Below are 17724 nucleotides of genomic sequence, written 5' to 3'. Positions count from 1 at the left end.
TCCAGAGGTCCGCGCTCATACACGATCCCTGTGGACATCCTCTTGCTTGTCGCTTTGTGATCACCGAGTTGTTGTGGAATACTATGCTTTTTCTATTATGCAGACAGTCAGTTGTTAGACGTTTCTTGGACAATGAAGGTCTCCGAAGGCCCGCTTGATAGCAGGCCACCAGAGGGAGTCAAAAGCGTTCTTCAGGTTGAGGCACAGCAACACAGTGTGTAGCTGTTGGCCTTCGTTAACTTGGATTGTGTTAGTGCTGTATCGATAGCATGAATGGTGGAGCTATTCGGTTTAAATCCGAATTGGCATGAGCTGATTTTATTGTCCTTGAATACATGGTATTTCAATCAATTTATAATTTATGAGGAGTCTTTCGAGTAATTTTCCAATAGCTGGTAGAAGATTGATCGGGCGGTATGAGCTTGGATCCTCTAGATTCTTGTTCTTCTTTGAGAAGAGCACTATTTGTCCAATTTTTAGAACAATCGGGAAAACAGTGGTGAGGCAGACATTTCTTGTAAAACTTGAGAAGAATTTCAGGAGATGCTTTGTTGATAAGCTTAAGGAGTTGGTTACTCATGTGGTCGGGTCCTGGTGCTTTGGCATTGCTAAGGGATTTTACGATTTGAAGCATTTCCTTTCTTGTGAATGGAATATCATCTGGTGTGTCTGGTGTTTGTGTGGATGTTCTTAGTTCTTTTTGCTCCGGTGTATCTTCTGCACTGTCGTCCTGCAAGAAGACTTGGTCCAGGATACCGTTGATGGTAGTGCTTGTGAGGTCCGTGCCATTACTTTGTGATGTATTGGTTGCTGCATGGATTTGAGTTGGTTTATAAATCTTGGAAGTGGTCATTTTGTAAAAGGCTCCATAGGTAGTTTGATTTTTAGTACAGTAGGTACTCCAGGATTTTAGTTTTGCTTCAATTAGTTTCTTTTTGTAGATTGCACGTTGCTTGTTATAGTCGAACCATGCTACTTTGTGTTCCTCATTGGTCGGTCTCTTTTTCAGTTTTGGTCTTAGCGCTTTGGTTTTTTGGCACTCTGCTCGTAGTTTCTTGGTCCACCAGTTGGGCTTCGTGTTGTGGCCGACTGTTTTGATTTTACGGGACGTATGGCTGATTTCTTGAATATCCTTAGTAAGAGTTGTGGCATATGCATTAGCTTCAACTTTGGAGTTGATGCTTTGAATTTCATGGAGAATGATATGTGCTTTGGAGTTCAGAGCTTTAGTAAATTTCTTTTCTGCATTTTGGTTGATGCGATAACGTAGCGTTTGAATATGCGGAACCTCAAATGTGATTACAAAAGTAATTAGTTGATGGTCTGAGATTGATTCATCTTCGCAAGTATTAGGTCTGGCCACCCTTTTCCGTTGATTGTGACAAAGCTCGGCAGGTCTTCTGGGGTATTGTGTAGTATGAGGCTATGAGCGTTCATGAAATCTTCCATTAGGATGTCTCTGGTGTTGTTTCAGGGATAACCTCATAAATTACTGTGGGCGTTAAAATCTCCAGAAATAAAATGTGGCCGTGGGTGTCTTTGAAGCATGCGGTGGAGATCGTGAAGTGCAGTTTCTAGTTCCTAACTTGACGATGCGTAAGCACTGGTAAAGTAGAGATCTGAATTTGATGTTGAAATTGAAATAGTGATAATATCTCTGCACTTCTTGATGACTATTGGTGACCACGTTTTGTTGATGATGTAGATGGCAACTCTAGGTGCTTGAGATGAGTCCGTAACTTCATGCAAAATTACATTCCAAGTCGTCGGCAGGTTTCGTAAAGATCCTCGGTGACAGTATGGTTCTTGCGCCAGGATGATGTCATGGTATTGTTCTGAAATGTACTAAACTAGGTAGTCGCGGCAGTTTTGGAATGTTGGAGGTTAATCTGAAGTACCTTAATGCTGTCGTTGTTCATTGATTGACATATTAGTGCCATTGGAAGGTGGGTTGACGTAAAAGTCGGATGCATGGTGGAGTTACTCATGATATAGTGTGCAATTAGGAATTCTATTTACTTCTTCTCTGTAAGAGGGACAGGAATTGGTATATGCAGGATGGTCGCATTCGCAGTGGGAACCGTAGTGTTTGTTATTTATTTCACAGTTGATGCATGTTGGAGAATCTGCACGACATTCACTTTCTCGATGTTTTAGTTTAGAGTGTTACTAGAAAGACGACACTGAGGTAGGAGGAATGCAATAAGAACTGGAGCACTAAGACAATTAGGAGAGAAGATATAGGAGTTTGAAGTTTTTAATAAGAGGTTAATATAAAATTTATATTAAAATATGTGGGGAAGGCTTGTATTTGCAGAACTATTAAGTGATAGGTTTGTGGAAAGGGAAGAGGGAGTAGATTAAGGAAAAATAGGTGCAATTAAGTTTTGCTGGATAGGGGCTGAGAAATTCGAGAAATAAAACAAAATTAAAGTCGATTAAAAATGTAATAACTAAGGAATTATTGGGTATTGAGAGGGAAAAGTTATATGATATTAGATGGGGGATTAAGGGCTACCTATTATTAAAATTTGGAGTGTCTAGGACAAAAAGAAAAAAAAAATTGGGGGCTAAGGGTAAAAAAAGCAAGATTTAGGGTTAGGGGCCTCTGGTATTGAAACTTTGAAAAGAATGCCATTGTGTTCTGGTTAGGACTCAGAAAAAAAAATGTGTGTTATATTCGGAATACCATAAGCCAAGGCGGTAATACATTATCAAGAATCAAAACAGTATAATATAAACAGTGAAATTCAGATATTATGGCAATAATAATTCTTTAAAAATAATCAGACGGTAGATTCAACCAACTGAACATTATAATAGAGGAATACTAAGTGACAAAAGATAATATATTGAATAAAAAGCATGATAAAACAGAGCTAGATACAAGTCAGCACTGTACAGACAAATAAATTCTAATCAAAGTACACAAATTAAGGTGTTAAACACAAATATACATTTTGAAACTGTATTAAGATATCAATAGAACAGCTATTGAGATAGTGACATTATATTAAACAATGATAATAAACAATCACTCATCTTAAAGGCAAGGAATTGAGTCCAAAATCAGTGGCGGGAAGGCTGTTATTGTTTAGAATACAACTGCAATGGCAGACTTTGTCTACGATCGCTAAATTTAAATTAATGAAAATATATTTTGACAAGAAATCTTCATGAAATAATAAGGTAACGCTGAAATTGTTATAAATTTAGATTGAGCAAAATAATCCTACCTTGGCAGGCATGGTCCCGTTTTAATAGGTGATGTAGTATCCAAGATAAGAATTTTTCACAAAATTAACACATTTCTGGTCTTAGGAAAATCCAGTGACAGACCCTTGGACTTAACACAATTTAATGTAAAACACAGCCCCAACTATGGCACCACATGATTTGCGGCAGAAGCTTTTGCGTCACAGGTGCAGCTAGAAGGTGCACAATTTCTAGGCACTTTTTGTGGATTTCATAAGCACATAAAAATGCATGTAATTTCCACAAGATCACTCTCACACACACACAAAGATGATAATGATGCGTAGCACAACACTTTACACTCACAAACATAAAAAAATTTCCTTTGGTGCTGTTGTTTTTCCTGATGAAAACTGTGATTACGCGGAGCTTCGAAAAAAGACTCTTTCCTATTCCCTTTACGACCTTAGTCAAGTGAAATAGGAGGCCACTCTTCGAAACCACCATACCCAATTATTTTTTCATAGAATTTCTCCATCAGGTAATGCTTCACTTGTGCACAGGTGCGGCGTCATGTTGGAACCATCCATTCCGGAGTTGAAGCAATGGCAGGTTCTCAAAAGAATCAGGTATTACGTCTTGCAGAAGTTCTAAATATTGTATGGCCTGTATCGAACCAGGTAAAATAATGGGCCGATTAGACTGTTATTGTAAATTTCCCACGAAACATTAACAGAAAACGGTATTTGAAGTCGAACGTCAGCAGACCATGACAGATGCATTTTCCAGAGCCCAGTAATGGGTGTTCTGCTTATTGTACATTTCATTTTGCCAAAAGCATGCCTCATCCGGCCAAACTGTATCTGCCATAAAATGTTAGCTGGACCTCTATCTGGTTCCTGCAAAACTTCTCTTGGCATCCCCGTCCAATATTTCTTAATAAGGTTTTCTCGCCGGTATGGATAACCACTTAATTCTCTTAGGATTTTCCAATCATAGCTTTTTGAGAGGCCAGAGTTTTCACTTATCTCTTTTTTGCTGTTGGGATATGTGAGGGCGGATAATACATTTTCCAGTTGTACTTTCCGCCGTACCTTAGATGGTCTCCCGGATTGAAGTCAGCTGTCTGTCGACTTACGCAGCCTGTCTCCCTCAAACACTTCACAACCTGTAGGATGGTTTTGTGTGAAGGATGTGTGCCTGCCGAAAAAGTTCCCGAAACAACTGTGCTGCTGATCGTGTCTTACACCTACATTCAGCCTAAAGTAGAACCATCACACAGTAATGTTTTTTTATAAATCATTCCATGACCGTGAGCTTCAACACACAATGACCAGGAGATATCTCTTTTATAGCTGTCTCAAGTGAACAGATGTGACACTTCATACACTGTTTGCACAATGCATAAATTTTGCTCACCAAGCTCCAGTTGCATTGAGTTGATGAGTTCTGTGACACGTTTGTCCACGATATGCATATTATCTGTTCTACTTGCAAAGAAAATCAGTACAATAATGCACCCACGAGGTTAAATAGCAGTCCTCTTGACTGATAGAGGTAGACCAATTTACCCCTGGAGGTTGACTCAAGAGAATTCCTAGGAAGTACTTACTGGCTAGGATCTGTACTTAGGCAGTCTCAACTACGAGGGTACATAATCAGTCTTCACAGGACTACAGGCTCCATTTATTCGGGCTTGGCAGGGACTGTACTGGTATTGTTGTGTCTGTTCCTTCGGCTGCTGTGGAGCTAAATCGGAGATAACTGACCAAGTCCTCGGGGTTTTGAATCCATTCAGTTCTCGTGATGAGGACTGACAGAGCACCAAGTAGACAAACATGGAAGCCGACGGAGTGGTGCCTGGAGGCAAAAGATGGCTAGTGTATTTAAATTTTGCATCGTACATTTTGCTAGTGTTATTTATGCTTTGTATAAACCCAGACAGGGACTGCGGGGATTGTGCTTGCTTGGACGAGGGTCTCTTTTCCACAATTATCACAACCCCGTAAGACTAGTAAAAACCAGGTCGGGGATCTATGTCTAGCATTCAGTCCTCTCGGCTGTGAATTACCAGCAATACCACTGTGCTACGATACAGACTCGTTTTTCATCTGAAAGATAAAGTTTTCTTTTGCTCAAGTTTTATGACATCACAGTTTCGGAAATCGTGGAAAGATTTTATTATTACATCAAAACCAGACAGGGTTCCCTCCACAATCTAAATTAGCACAGCAAACATTTTATTATAAAACTGAAGATCGTTCCTTGTTATCATCAAATACATCTGCAACAATGAGTCAACTGGACAGATAAATAGGGATTTGTGGTTCTTGCTCAGCATTGAAAGGAAATCCTCCTTAGAAGCTCGTAAAGCGGAGCTGAAATGACATAATGAAAAACCTCCATCCTTTATATGCTGCTACCATATAAGATTGCACGATGAGCAGTTAGCTGCACTTACATTGCAGGTTTGTGCAGGGCCCACATCAGCAATATTTATGCCAGAAATGTTACACAATCGATTGTGGCATTTATGTGAACAGAAGGCAAGTTGAAAGTTCATTTTTATTCACTTGCTCAACTGAAGATGCTCTTGGTGCAGTGCACTGAAATTACTAAAACCAGAATGTTTTTCAAATGTAACTCATGTTTAGCTGAACACATCCCCACATGATGACACACAAGAATCCTTTGCTAAAGTGTGCATCCAAACTGAAAACACGTAGAATGGTATTCCCAGCATAGAATTAGTTTTTATATCATCATTTTTCACTTCATAAAAAGAAATTTTGCATTGTTACAGAAACTTGCTACAACAAACTTCATAATAACATCCAATACTGCTTGAAATATGTGTGACCGTTGTGATTAGTCAACAGTGTTCTAACATAACAGTGGCTTCAAGCATTCTGCGTTCTTTCCTAAATTTTACCAATGTGCAAAGAAGATATTCAGTTATATTGTTTCAAATGATTAGTTATTTTGAATAGTAAAAAATCTGAAATAAAGAAAATGCCATTGCTATACTGTCTGCTATATCAAAGGGGAAAATTTAGATTATAATGTATGCAATCCTGCTGGTAATTATAATAGTACACGGATTCAGAATTTTAGAAATGTGAACAAACTTCCTTTTTGAAATCCTTAATGGCTTCTGTATGTTCAAGATCTGTAAATTTACTTTGATGTGTGTACTGAACTTTATAAAACTGATATTATGAAATTCAAAGATAGAGAAAACACCTTTATGAATGTTTTTTCAACTGCATGCAAAATCAGAATTAATACGAAACAAATTTTGGCATTCCAGAGAGTATCTATGCTAGATTAAGCCAGCAGTGACGATGAAAGGTATAAATGTAAATGGATGTATACATCTGTTAGGATACATTACTCGCATGGAATGACCCTATATTCAGTGGCTGCTATGCAATCATTTACATCTGCATGGCTACATACTAATTAAACAGCTTGAATTAAAAATGTTATAAGGACTTTGTACTCATCACTTTTTATTGTTACATTATCTAAAATAACAACAATAAATTATAATATAAAATACTATATTGCCACCAGACTCGAAATAAATAATACAAAACTATAGGTATTGATAACTTCAGAGTGGTAATTATAACCAACAATCATCATCTTGTTTCACACATTTTACTGCAGTATTTTATTTCATAACTTATGCTGTACTTCCAGACAGTGCCAGATTTATGTATAAGATACACAAGCTATAGCTTGTGGCCCAAAAAACTAAAAAAAAGTGGTGTATTTAATTATGGCAAAGCACACGAGGGCTATCTGCCTAAGGGGAGGGATGCCTTTCGTGGAGGACTTTCTAAGGGAAACTGGCTCGTATACACGTTACACATGGGGAAAACCACGAAAACGCCCATGCAGCCAGCCCGTTCGCGGGATTCGAACCTCAGACCGAACTACCAGTGTTCAGCGTCTTTACCGCTCGGCCACTGGCGGGCCTAAAAACTAAAAAAAAAAAAAAAAATAGTATAAATAGCATTCAAATATATTATAACAGACTGAGTAATGGAAAGGAGAGAAAAAAAAGCTAACTACATATTAATTAAAAATTAAATTTATTAAATTCTTAAAGAATTTTTACTTGAAAGAGCTATATACATTTCCAAATCACAATCACAGTTCTACAGTTTCATTGCTACCGTACAAATGCCTGTTGTCTTTTAGTATAATTGTTTTCTGTGGAAATCCATCTAGATCAACAAACAAATATCGGTATTCATAACTACCTTTTTTACCCTAGAAAGGAAAAAAAATACAAAAAAAAAAAAAAAAAAGTCAATAAAGGGAAAAAATTATGATTTTTCATTTCCTCTTAGTCCACTTAAATTTATCATAGAATACATTTTCTATATATCACACAACAGAAGATATTTATATGCTGCAAACTTTTTTACAATGCATTCAACCACAACATAATGTCCATGTCCTTCTAGTAGCTACAGAAGGTGTTGATACATTTTTAGAATGATTTTGATAAAGAATTCTTTTAAAAAAAGGTATTAGAATAAAAATTTCTGGCAATAGCTTATTATTTGAAATGAGAAATACCGCCTGCCACGCTTACATTTATTCTTCATTCAAAATGTCGAATGTAAACAAGCTGTGGATTAAGTATTTGTTTTTGAGCTTTCCAAACAGAAATATTCCTTTTCTGCAATTCAAAAACGTTGTAAAACACATGGTATTGAAATTTCCAAGTGAAAATAAGGAAAATTATTAATCAGAGAGTGAAAAATCGTCAATTATTACTTCTAATTGAAAGAAGTCTAATTTCCTCCCCCCCAAAAAAGTAATGTTTCTAAAGTTAAATTGTTGGTAACAAGAACTAAAAAACATAATGCTCACCAGCTTTTGCTGAGACATGTGGCTCAATGAAGAACAATTTGTAGAAACCTACATGAAAACTATTTAGCCGGAGATTAATCGAAATGCATAGTGACCCTTGATTGAGAAGGGATCTACCTAAATGACTGCAACAAACAATGGTCTTTTTATTATCGAAAACAAAAAGAAAAAAATTACAAACCTGGTTACGTGGATACAAAGAAAGTTTCAGTAAGAAGTTTATTACTGTCATAGGATTCTCTTACATTGGTAAATTAAAAATAAGAAGAGTGCAAAAAGATAAAATCAACTCAGTACAGATTGAAATTTAAGTCATATTTTAAAAGGTACCACTGCATTCCTTGGAAAAAAAAAAAAAGACGACTTATACAGATATTGCACATATACCTTTTCATTGTATTCCTGTGAAGTACCCTGATGGACTGAGCCTTTGGTCTTTTGAAAAGAGCTCTTTCTAGATAGAAGCCCACAACAATGCATAGACTAAGGAAAATAGTAGAACAGGAATGGAAATGAATACCCCTGGAAATATTACAAAAAGCCCTTCTATAATGGAAATCGAGACGCAGTCCAGAAAAAAGGCTATCATATCGAACATTTAAAAAAAATATTCTTTTCATTTTAGATGTCAGTTAAACGGCCCTAAAATCACTCTAAATATGCATTAACACCCTCTGAATTTTACAACATATTCGACATATAAAATATTCAAACATTAAAAAATTTTCTAAAGCATATGTTTGTTATGAACCAGTTACTTTTCAATAGTTTCATAAGAAAAGATTAAATAAATTAAACTTCTCATAAGACATTCTTAAAATAAGGCTAGAAACTACTGAATGGAATTTTTGTACTTTAATCCATCCTGAGTTCCACTACTCAAGTTCTTTACCTTCACATAAATTGAAACATGATAAAAATACAGAATACCACTCTACAGCATTTCATATCATGTCATAAATCCATAAAAAGAAACTAGTTATTCTAAAATGGTCTCAAATAGAAGAATTACAAATGACATATTATGTAAAGATTGGTAACAAATTATATGTCTGGGGGGGGACACAAAAGAATGTGTGAGGATATAGATTATGACATGGAAGTTGTCTTAAGAAATATCATAATAATAATAATAATAATATAATCCTTCTTTTAGTTTATGGCATAAAAAAAATCTATGATTTAGTCTTTTCATATCTTTGCATCACATTATATTACATTATTACATATATGACCTACGCAGCCTAGCATATTGTCAATTCTGAAAGCTGCTACTAATCTCATGATACAATATTTAACTTCATCTTCTCAAGAAAATTCCCAATTCTAACAACTGCTGTAAATTGTATGGATGAAGATCTTTAATATTCAAATTAGCATGGCACTTTTCAATGCACCTATCTTTGCATATGATAATGCATTGAATGTGGTAGATTGTTGACAACAATGACATAACATCACTGGAGGAAGCTGCATAACTTCATACACTCATGTCCATAAATTAAGGATAATGCAAAATCAGGCAAAGGAAGAGTTAGTAGCAAAACAAATTTGACTTATTTGTAAAGCTTATTTATTAAACAAAAGGTAAAGAGCAAGAAAAGATGCTAGATGTTTGATATTATTAAAAAAAATAGCGATTTTTTCTCCTCGGAGCAAATTAAAAAAAAAAAAAAAACTATTTACAAAAAACCAATATTACATTTTTGGTATGATTGCTAATACATTGTATGTCTCCCAGACGATGCAATACAGTCCGTACAATGCCTAGGCATGCTGAGTATCAAATTATTGATCTGATCTTGGGGGATATTACACCACTCAAAAAGCAATGCTCTCCGAAGTTCCGGTAGACATGTAGGAGGAGGTTGACGGGCTGCAACTCGTCGGCCAAGCATGTCCCACACATGCTCTACTGGATTCAAGTCCGATGAATGGCCAGTCCATACGGGTGATTACTCCGATTGAAGGCATTCGCTTACGATGTTTGCATGGTGAGGACGGTCATTGTCATCCAAAAACACAAATTGTGCGCGCATGGCGCCCCGAAACAAAAGTACATGTTGTTTCAGAATGACGTCCCGATAGATGTGGCTTGTCATGTTTCCAATTTGAACTTGCAGGTCGGTTCTGGAACCCAGAATAATTCCAACCCAAGCGAGCACTTTAGCACCACCGTAAAGGTGTCGTTCAATGATGTTTTCTTGGTGGTAACGGGTACCTGGAGCTCTCCGTATGAAAGCCCGGCAAGAATCATACTGCAAGCTAAACCTGGACTCGTCGGAAAACATAATACAAGCCCACTGTTGCGGTGTCCACAATGCATGCATTATACTCCAGGCTAACCACAGACGAAAGTGAGTTGCAGTAAGTGGAACGCATCTGACAGGTCTACGAGCATATAGACCAATCTACCCTAAGCGTCTGTACACAGTCTGCCTTGAAATTGTCGTACCAGTGGCTGAAGAGAGCTGACGAGACAGGTCTGAGGATGTGCTCCGCCTGTTTCTTCTGGCAGTAATTGCCAAATACCGGTCCTCATTCGGCGTTGTAACTCTGGGGCGACTTGTGCTGTAGTGTCTACTCACATTACCATCATCTTGGAATCGTTGCCAAAGCCTGGAGATGACACTCTGGGCCATTCCAAGTTCGTCTGATACTTCCAATTGGGTACGCCCACATTCCAGACGGCCGATAATTCTACCACCTAAAAAATCATCCAAATGCGTCCTTTGTGTCATAACTATTCGGTTATTGCACTGAAATGCTTATAAAGCGCCTGCGAACAATTTTACTTCTTTGCCTGTATTCCTTCACTCTCTTACACTCTCGTCATTGTGACGTACCATCGGTGTCATCTGGTTACTTCCTGAAATTTGCATGATTCTTGAAGACGTGTGTAGTGATTTTACAGGTGATATATTTATTTTAGAGGTTGATTTCTGCGTGACTCCGAATTATCCTTAATTTATGGACATGAGTATATTTTACAGCATCTTTCAATTGAAAAATCTTATGGATTTGATGTGTATACCTTAAGTTTCAGACAACACCAGAAGCAAAAATTCACTGAGGTGAGGTCGGAGGATCACGGCGGCCATGAAACTGCAAAGTTATAGGAGATGACTCTATCTTGAAATGCCGTATCTGCATTGAAATGCATTGAAAACTTATAATTCCAATAAATTTCCCCCTCTGTCTTGTTTTGTTATTGCTTTTTACAAATGCTCTACTTTGCAAATGTTTTATGCCAGAAATTTTCCTCACAAGTGTATGGTTCCAATGCCATTTATGGGTTTTCAATATGCTGATCAAAATTTTGGAGGAAAAAAATGGGTGTTGCCATTCAAAAATTTCAAAATTTTTGCATATACCTTTAAATAACAATATCTGAAATTTTATTTCAATTGGTTGAGCACATAGACTGGTAGAAATTTTTTTATGACCACCATGTCTGGTAGGAGTTCACATATTGGGGAAATTTTTTATGACCACCCTGTATGGTAGGGTTCATATATCGGTGAAATTTTTTTATGACCACCCTGTATATTTACAGTCAAACCCAGCTACAGCAAATGCAGTTCATAACAAATTCCCCCCCTGGATATAAGAAATGATCTTTTTGGTCTCTTCTAACTTCCTTTTAATTTAAAGTTTCTTTACATGGCTATAGTGAACTTCCAAATGTAAGAGATTCGGATATAATGAAATTTTATACCTTGCACTGAAACCTTTTTCTTTTTGTAATTTTCATAATTTCTTCCACCATTTCTGCAAATTTTTACTGAAGAATTACTAGCTAATTTACTTGAAATAATCCATTTTTTAATATGTTAAGATTCCTAGTCCAACTATGTTACTGTTCTTTTATTTTCATACCCAACTTTCTCTTGTGGAGGTAGTGATGGCAATGCACTTGGACTAATTAATGCCATCTACAAAATCAGTAAGGCATTTCTGACCTTGCATTCTTATGTCATTTTGAGTCATATGTATTCACCCAGATGACTGAAATGTGCAAAATTAATTTTTACTTCATTTCATTATAACAAAAAATTATCCAAATAAACAATTAATACTACTACAGTGAATGATTCTTTTAGCATACATATTTAAATCTGAATCTCTAGTAATCAAGACAAGTTTGTCATATTGGAACTCATTAAACTAAGACAAAAATGTTTCCAAATATTACACAAAACTTATGCTATTGAGAAAATTTTCAACGTGAGTGTGCTTAGTATACTAATTTTTTTACAATTCAAAAGTTGATTTCATGGATTATAGTTTAAAATAGATCCCAAAGACTTAGGCAATGTACACATTTTCATGGCAAGAAAAATCCTTCACCCATAAAATAAGAGATTTTTATAATTACAAAAAACCATAAAAAGTCATAAAATAAAAAAATTCACCCATAACAGAAAATAACTATCTCATTAATAAGTGGATTTCATCACAAGGAATAGCAAATTTTAAGTTTTGAAATCTTGATTATTTGTTTAAGCAATACTTTACAATACCTCACGTAGTTTGCTTCGATCTGTCCAACTTGAAAATTTCAAAACAAACTAAACTTTAAATGAGCAAAATAAACTAAAGAAATCTGATGTGGACATCATATGACTTCTTTAGACAGCCTATTAAATTACACATATTTTTTGCTGCATTTCATTTAAACTTATTTCCTCAAATTCTTCTAATTTAATTAACTGATTTCTCAAGGCAAATTAAAAATGACATTTTTTGCAATACAGGAGAAAAATTTTTTCTAATTTCATTTTTTCATAATGTGTACAAAACTTTCCCAATATAATTACATGAAGCCAGAGACTACATTAAGTTAGATTTCGCTATTTGTTGAAAAATAATCTTTGAAACAAACGAACAAAAAATTCAACATTGCTAAAATATGAATATTTTTGCCACTTTCGCAAAACACTTTGGTAACTGGAAGTGTATGACTACGACCAATGATTGCGAACATAAAGGCTGGTTAAGTAATGGATTCCGGAATAGCTAAAACAGATATTTGATATTTCTCTTGAAATACTATATCTGAAATTTTTTCTGATTACAATATTTCCTTTAATTTGTACAAAGAAACTACGTGCACAAGATTATTTTTCAATACATAAATAATCAGTTTTTCCTCTGCATATGGTCAAATCTCCTTTCGTGTGGTTTACTTTTATGTGGCTTTAAAGTTATGTGATATAATAAGTAATTCAATTTCTTTTGGGGTTCCCCACTGTATGCATTTGCATGCTTTCATAAACCATAAAAGAAAATGCTCCTACTTTAATGGAATTTCGGAAGAGTTACATTAGAAACATTACCACAATATAGAAGAAACACATCATGAATAAACGGGAAGCAGTATGAAGGCAATATGGAAACATATGACATTTGAATATTTTTTCTGAATTCCCTAATAGCACAATAGAAACTGGGCACCAAAACACTCATTAACATGCATACACAGTGGTTTATGAAGAATGGAAGGACAACCTAGACGACGACTGTGCTGAAGTGCCTGCATGAGAATTAACAGCTAAACAACTATAGAAAATTAATGGTATATTTAAAACTATGTCAAAGCATATTATGGAAGTTTATCTCAATATTGAATCTAACTCTACAGTTTGTCAAATGATAAATAATACAATTCATTGCTATAATGAAATGTATGAAACAAAAAGGCCATCCAGTACTCAAAATGATCTAACATACGAATTTCTAAACCACCATTATTTTTTCCCTTGGAAAGTCTAGAAATGGAGAATATAATAATTTAGTTAAAGTAGGTGCAATGTAAAAACAATTTTTTCTCCTGACTGAGATTCCTACATGTCACTTTCAAATACCTCCTGGCTAGAGAATCCTACAGCAGCCAATGACAAAAAACACTGACATCAGCTACAACTCCATTTTCGGCCCTTGATTGGTGGTGGGGGTAACATTTTTCTGTTATCTAAATAATCTGTGGAGCCTTAGGATGTATTTGTTTTGAGTGGGATGCTGCTTATACTGGTTTTCTTTAGTCAGCAGAGAGGAAGTGAGAGGGAATTAATTTTGAGGAGCTTAAGTTCAGTTAACAAAGAAAATTGTGCTCTTTTATCTTTTAAACGGCTCATTTAACTTTTTAATCTGACCCAGCTTATTATTCCAAAGCAGATTATTATGATTGCAACTACCTTAACATAATTAAAAGTAGATTTTCCTATTATATTGAAAAGAGTTTTGAATTCTGTAGCTGTAACAGGATCTGTGAAGTGAAAGCATGTTTCAATGTCAATCAAGCAAAAAGTGGAATTACCGCGAAAAATGGATAAAGGCATATCTCCATTTCAAAATTATGTAGAGTACAGTACAGAAAAGTAGACAGAACATTAAAGAAACTGTATTTTTTGTTGATTCTGACAATCCATGCACAATGAATAACATAAAAATAACTTGTTAAAAGTGATTAACATGGCAAAGTGATGATTAAATGGGTGAGACAGCATTGCAGCAAAGGCAAACCATTGATGTGCCCAATGTTAATGGCTCTAGCAAAAATATTTCATGAGGAAGTCAAACATATTTTAGGTGGACTTAAAGGAGTACACACATTCAACAGATTCACTAACCAAATCTAAAAGCTGCCACAGTACATGGTAGTCGAAAATTTCTGGTGAAAAAGCACCAGCTGATACTGAAGCAGATGAACAATTTGCTGATGAATTCATGGAACTCAATAACAGTGAAAAATTATCTCTACAGTAATTGAACACAATAACAGCAAAAAGTTATCTCCAGAAAAGACTTATAATGCTGATAAAACTGGTCACTTTTGGCATGATCTGTCCTGAAATACCTTGGCAATCTCTGCAGAAAAGGTGTGTTTACCTAACTAATGTCAAAGATTTCAAAGCAAGAGTTACGACTGTAACATGCATCAGGCATTTAAAGGAGATTTCCTCTGTCATTTATCATTCAAATAAAAGAGCAGGGATGACTCAAACATGAATGAATATTTGGTTTTGAAAATCATTTCATACCCAAAGTTTGGTTTAACAGATGATGAAAAAAATTGCCCTCATTATAGATTCAATTCAAACTTCACTTAAAATTTCAGCAAAAGGTAAAGTCTCTGTCTTATTCTTTCATCTAGATTTTATATCCAACATGCTTTAGATCTACAAAGCACTACATTTCAGCATGTGCCCTTTTAAATGTGCATTTCAAGATCTACAATGCCTTTTCAAAATATATTCTAAATTTTCTGAACAGCAGCAACACCATTAAGGAATTTTAAAAAATATTTTAACTTAAAAATCTACTCTGTAGAACACTGCAAAGTCATAGGAGGATGTGTCTTCAGATATTTTTAAAAACACTTGGCATAATTTATGGCCTGCTATCATATTTCATAGTGATGATGATAACTATGAATTTAGATTCTTTTGGATACCACAAGCAAAAGGGAAAATTTTCCTATTAATTAAATTTGCAAAGGTATGTAGTGAAATGACAATAAACGATGACAACAGAAGTTTTCTATTGCAATGCCAGTGCTCTATTATCAATCAACAAATGAACAACTAAAATGGTTTTAAATCCAGAAAAATCTCATAACCGATAAGAAAGAAAGCAAAAAAGGTTGTTCACAATGATTTCAACTGACAGTTTAGTAAGAATTCTTGAGACAGACAATAACTGCAGGACTTCACTGATGGAACTTTGTAACTGAACAAGAAATTATGTGCATCTACAAAGTTAAAAAAAAAAACGTATTTAAAAAAAAAAAAAAAAAAAAAAAAAAAGATGTGTACACCACGACTTTCTTGTACGGAATATTAAATTATACGCATTTTTTGCTGCATTTCATTTAAATTTATTTCCTCAAATTTCATTAGAGATATATTTCTCATTCAGTTAATTATGCTCTCAGTTCGCGGCAAGGCAAAACTACATAAAACCTCAAAATATTAGCTTCATTAAAAATTGAAAAATATAGAAAAAAATAAAGCATCAAATACAGTTAAAACAGTAAAAAAAAATTACAAATAAAATTAGTTTCTAAGCAAAAACAAGCAGTTCGGCCAGCAGACAACAAGGCAGATTTTTCGATGCACAAAAATGAAGTTTAATTTTGGTCCCACTTGGCAAAAAGACACTGAAGGTGCAGAAACTGAATTCACTACTCTGCTAAGTTTCAAATGTAAACAAATATTAGGCTTGGCTGCACTTAAACAACTTTTAAATTGTTGATAATTTTACAACTATTGCATACAGATTACCTAAAGGCATAAAAACTTTAACCAGAAAATAAGAACATAATTCAATCACTTTTAAAGCAAAGAATGCCCAATTTACCAACATATAAGAATAAAAAAATTCAGCCGAGTAACAAGTGGGTATATATATATATATACACTTTTGGTGCTGCCAATTGCAACCAAAAAGGGAGGTGCAGCACTACATGTTATACAGTTGTATACACAAAATTTCCACATTGTGAGTCTACTAGTTTTTGAGTTATGTGAGATACATATATACATATGTATGTATGTACAGGTGACACAAAAAAAAAAATCTCTCCTGAATTCATTTTAAATGTTTTATAATTCGTTTGGGGGAAAAGAGTCCTTTACTCATGCAAAAATATCACTAAATTGCATTCGATAGCAGTCAAGATGGATACTTTCATTAAAATATGATTTCCGGAATTTTTCGTGATTACAATACTTTCTTTACTTCGTACAAGGAAGCAGAAAAGAAAGAAACAGTTTAAATAAGTTACACTGACAGAAATGCTTAATGCAACAAATAAATAATGAGTTTTTTTTTTTTTTTTTTTTTTTTTTTGTAAATTTTGATTCTCTTAAGATCATAAATACATTATTTCATAATCAACTATTTAATATTTTTCATTTTATAATTTTTGCCTATAATCTTACTAAACTGATGCTCTAAACTACAAAAAATTCTGAAATCACTGAAATTCCAGCGACTCCAGATCTCAGATTTTGTACTGTATTGATAATCTGTACTTAGTACCTTGCAATGCTCTACTTACTAGTTACTTTTCTATATAGTTCTCTTTAAATTAAAATATCGTTACACTGCAACCAGTATTCTATAATACTTATCTGTTATATAGTGTAAATAGCTATTATATAATACTTAACTATTACACCATATGACAGTGAGTATTATGATTTATCTCCTTTATATCCACAGATAAAACTTCTGCTGAATGACAAGAGTCAATTAGTCACTATAAATTTATCCTGAACCATTAAAGAGGCATGCATTAGTAGAACTGCATAAAGCAAATAGCTTTACAATTTTAAAAAAACTTCAGTTCTGATTATATTTTCCCCATTTCACTTCAAAGTTCTTCAAAACTCTTTGGCATAAGACATTTTAATGACATGATCCAATGACACATTTTTTCTGATTTATGTAACTAGCCTGAAGAGTGCATGAAGTATACATAATCCGTTACACCTTTCTGCTTCCTTTACACCTAATTTCTTGTAATTAAAGAGCATAACATGTACACTATATAGTCAAGAATCATTGGACATTTCCTCCAAATTACTATGTGCTGCTCACCTTGATGCTGAGCACTGCACTCTGAGATGGTAC

General features: G+C 34.7%; 1 protein-coding gene across 5 annotated transcripts in view; it reads right to left on the bottom strand.

Moving 5' to 3' along the window:
- Window positions 1-17724, bottom strand: part of LOC118193382 (mitochondrial import inner membrane translocase subunit Tim21) — a 54096-nt gene that overhangs the window by 14318 nt on the left and 22054 nt on the right. The window contains exon 6 of one of the 5 annotated variants that reach the window (XR_004758915.2): window positions 8473-8607. The exons of 1 other annotated variant lie outside the window; for it this stretch is intronic. Coding sequence is in view for 3 of the 4 variants with exons in the window: in XM_035364471.2 (XP_035220362.1) it covers window positions 7354-7476 (123 nt within the window). In the remaining variant the exon portion in view is untranslated. Of the gene's footprint in view, window positions 1-7278; window positions 7477-8377; window positions 8608-17724 lie in introns of those variants that run through there. 3 more of the 5 variants (XM_035364471.2, XM_035364463.2, XM_035364484.2) reach the window with 3 other exon arrangements.

This window comes from Stegodyphus dumicola, chromosome X1 (genome assembly GCF_044657685.1).
Source record: "Stegodyphus dumicola isolate Sdum_Otavi_A_Nest chromosome X1, ASM4465768v1".
Taxonomy (NCBI): Eukaryota; Metazoa; Arthropoda; class Arachnida; order Araneae; family Eresidae; genus Stegodyphus; species Stegodyphus dumicola.
This window is presented reverse-complemented; position numbering and strand designations above follow the sequence as displayed.